Source organism: Nanorana parkeri, unplaced genomic scaffold, assembly GCF_000935625.1.
Source record: "Nanorana parkeri isolate BGI_ZX_2015 unplaced genomic scaffold, ASM93562v1 scaffold740, whole genome shotgun sequence".
Lineage (NCBI taxonomy): Eukaryota > Metazoa > Chordata > Amphibia > Anura > Dicroglossidae > Nanorana > Nanorana parkeri.
In genome coordinates, this window is record NW_017307008.1 from 556,358 (window position 1) to 559,331 (window position 2,974).

Sequence of the window (2,974 nt, forward strand, 5' to 3'; positions counted from 1 at the left end):
ACCACTACTGCCACTAAAAAAAAAAAATACTTTCCTCACACCTAAATTAAATTAAAAAAAATTAGAACAGTTTTAAAAAAAATACAACTGCCACTAGATGAAAACAAAAAAATTAAGAAAAATAAAAAAAATATTTCCTTACACAGTGACTGCCACTTAATGAAATAAAAAAAAAAATTAGAAACATTAAAAAAAAATACTTTCCTTGCACCACTACAACCACTAGATGAAATAAAAAGAAAAACGAAGACAAGTGAAAAATATTTTTCTTACACTACTAGCACTAGATGAAAAACATTAAGCAAAAAAAACTTTATTTACAACAGTACCGTCACTAAATAAGAGCAAAAAAAATTTAGGAAAAATTAAAATAAATACTTCCTATACACCACTCTAGCCACCAGATGGAGCAGAGGGAATTCCTATGCTCATCAGCGCCATCTAGTGGCAGGAATGAAAATGACATGCGCCCAGCTATACGTTGGGCAGAAGATTTTAAAATCAGCCCCCAAGGTTTCCATCTTCTTGCTGCGGGCACTTTTGACAGCACTGGAACTCACCGCGGGATCCTGGGAAAGCTGAGGACTGGAACTCTCCGCGGGATCCTGGGAAAGCTGAGGACTGGAACTCTCCGCGGGATCCTGGGAAAGCTGAGGACTGGAACTCTCCGCGGGATCCTGGGACAGCTGAGGACTGGAACTCACCGCGGGATCCTGGGAAAGCTGAGGACTGGAACTCTCCGCGGGATCCTGGGACAGCTGAGGACTGGAACTCACCGCGGCATCCTGGGAAAGCTGAGGACTGGAACTCACCGCGGGATGAAGAAGATGCTTCAGCACTGCACAGGAGGACATTGTAGAAGGATTTGGGATTTTCAGCATTCCAAGTGACTTCACTACAGCAACAGGATGGAAGCTTGGTGTAAGGTAAGTATTTTTTTCTCTTTTTTTTGTTTTTACTTTTTTTTTGTTTTTTTAGAGTTTTCTTTGAACCAGGGATGATCTACTGTAAAATAAGTCTTTTTTTTTTACATCTCCTTCCATATTTTTTTCTATTACTTTTTTTTCAGAGTTTTTTTAATTACAGGGATGGACTACTGTAAAATAAGTCTTTTTTTTACATTTCCTTCCATAATTATTTTTTCTATTACTTGCCTTTTTAGCGTTTTTTGTTTTTGTTTTTTTAATTCCAGGGATGGTCTACTGTAAAATGAATATTTGTTTTTACATTTCCTTCCAATTTTGTGTTTTGTTTTTACTTGTTTTTTTAGTCTTTTTTTTTTTCTTCCAGGGATGGTCTACTGTAAAATCAGTATTTTTGTTTTACATTTTTCTTCCAATTTGTTTTTTGTGCTTTCACAATTTTTTTTTTTAATTGAAGGGTTTGAAGTCAAACATAACCAGACCTTGTATTTAAATGTAAGATGCGCCCTCCTTATGGACTCACCTTTTCTAGGAAGTACAAAGCCGACAGGATTTGGCCCCAGGCCCAGGATGAGACCCCGGAGACGTCTGCCGAGGACAGATTTTTCTTCCCGGAGATCTGAGAAGCCGCTGATGAAAATTGAGATCTCGGCGTCCTCGGCTTCCATTTCTAGTCTACAACACAAGCAGAAGACATTTTTCACCTCGTTTTCTTAATTCCGGGAGGGGCGGAGCTCTAGATTAGCAGTCGCCAACCTCTCGGACCTCATGGACCACGAAATTCAGCATTTTAAATCCCGCGGACCACTAATATGAATTTTTAACAAATATATAGATATTCTAGGGATGCACCAATACCGGTATTTTGGTATCGAGTACAGGTACCGATAATAATTTTTTTGGTACTCGCCGATTACAGAGTACCGGAAGTCCCGTTCAGGAAGCCGGGCGGCGTGTAAAGACTCGCCACTCGGCTTCCCGATTAACAAGAAAGTCTGTCCCCTCCCACCTCGGCATGTCCAGCCTGTCACCCCCGGGGCCTCTCCAGACAGGAGCGGCCTTCCTCTGGTACCCAGCCGGTGCCGTCTTGCTGGCCAATCATGGAAGCCAGCTAATAAGGGAAGTATCGGGCTAGGCATCGGAGCATTTGGGCGAGTACGGCACCGATATTGATACTAGTATTGGCACATGCCCTCCCTAGCTTCAGCACTGCCCCCAACCACCCCTGTGCTTCCCCTTCCCCCACACTGAGCCACTATTACCTGGCTTCTCCACACTTTTTCTATGTCCAGCAGCCTGCTCAGTCCAGGTACTGACGAGATGCCCCGCCTCCTGCAGAGCCCGCACTGTACTGAGAGCCGCGTATTCCTTGCGACAGCCGCTGCTTGAGTCAGTGAGAGGCAGCCCCGGAGCCTCCGTGCCTCTTCAATGGCGGCCCAGCCTGCACGACATCAGAGGGGCCCGGGGACCAGCAACATTTTCTCGAGGACCACCGGTTGGCGACCGCTGTTCTAGATCAAAATATCTCAGTAGATATAAACCGCAACTGGAGCACATTTCGTTGGCCCGGGGCCAGCGTGCCAGGACCTGGTCCATGATGCCGGACTGTCCGGCGATATAGCAGACCCCCGTCACCCATGACAACATCAGGTTACAAGGGCAAAACTTTACTTACTTGGACACCTTCTGTACCGAGTCTGAGAAATAACAGGACGATGCAACGGCGTAACCCAGATCCACAGGAATAACGCAGATCCCCCCGGACTTCATGAGTTCTGCAACACAAAATACAAATATCGGTCGGCTTGGAGAAAATCAATATCTGTATCAGCAGCGAAAGCAGAATACCACCAGCCATAGAGGACTACAAATCCCAGCAATACATTATACAGCAATGCAGAATAATATTATATATACTGCTACATACTCTGTGCCACCCCTCTGCTCCAGGGTGCTGGCCTAATATCTTGGGCAGAGGGTCTCAGGAGAGGAAGATGTGTGGAGGGTCTCAGGAGAGGAAGATGTGTGGAGGGTCTCAGGAGAGGAAGATG

At 44.8% G+C, this 2,974-nt stretch overlaps 1 protein-coding gene across 1 annotated transcript in view; it reads right to left on the bottom strand.

Annotated features, from left to right (window-relative positions):
• Nucleotides 1-213: 213 nt before the first annotated feature.
• LOC108793333 overlaps nucleotides 214-2,974 on the bottom strand; it is a 17,451-nt gene continuing 14,690 nt past the window's right edge. The window contains exons 4-7 of the mRNA XM_018564246.1: nucleotides 2,599-2,698; nucleotides 1,447-1,598; nucleotides 561-838; nucleotides 214-222 (exon numbers count right to left, since the gene is read on the bottom strand). Of these exons, the coding sequence (XP_018419748.1) occupies nucleotides 214-222; nucleotides 561-838; nucleotides 1,447-1,598; nucleotides 2,599-2,698 (539 nt within the window). The remainder of the gene's footprint in view (nucleotides 223-560; nucleotides 839-1,446; nucleotides 1,599-2,598; nucleotides 2,699-2,974) is intronic.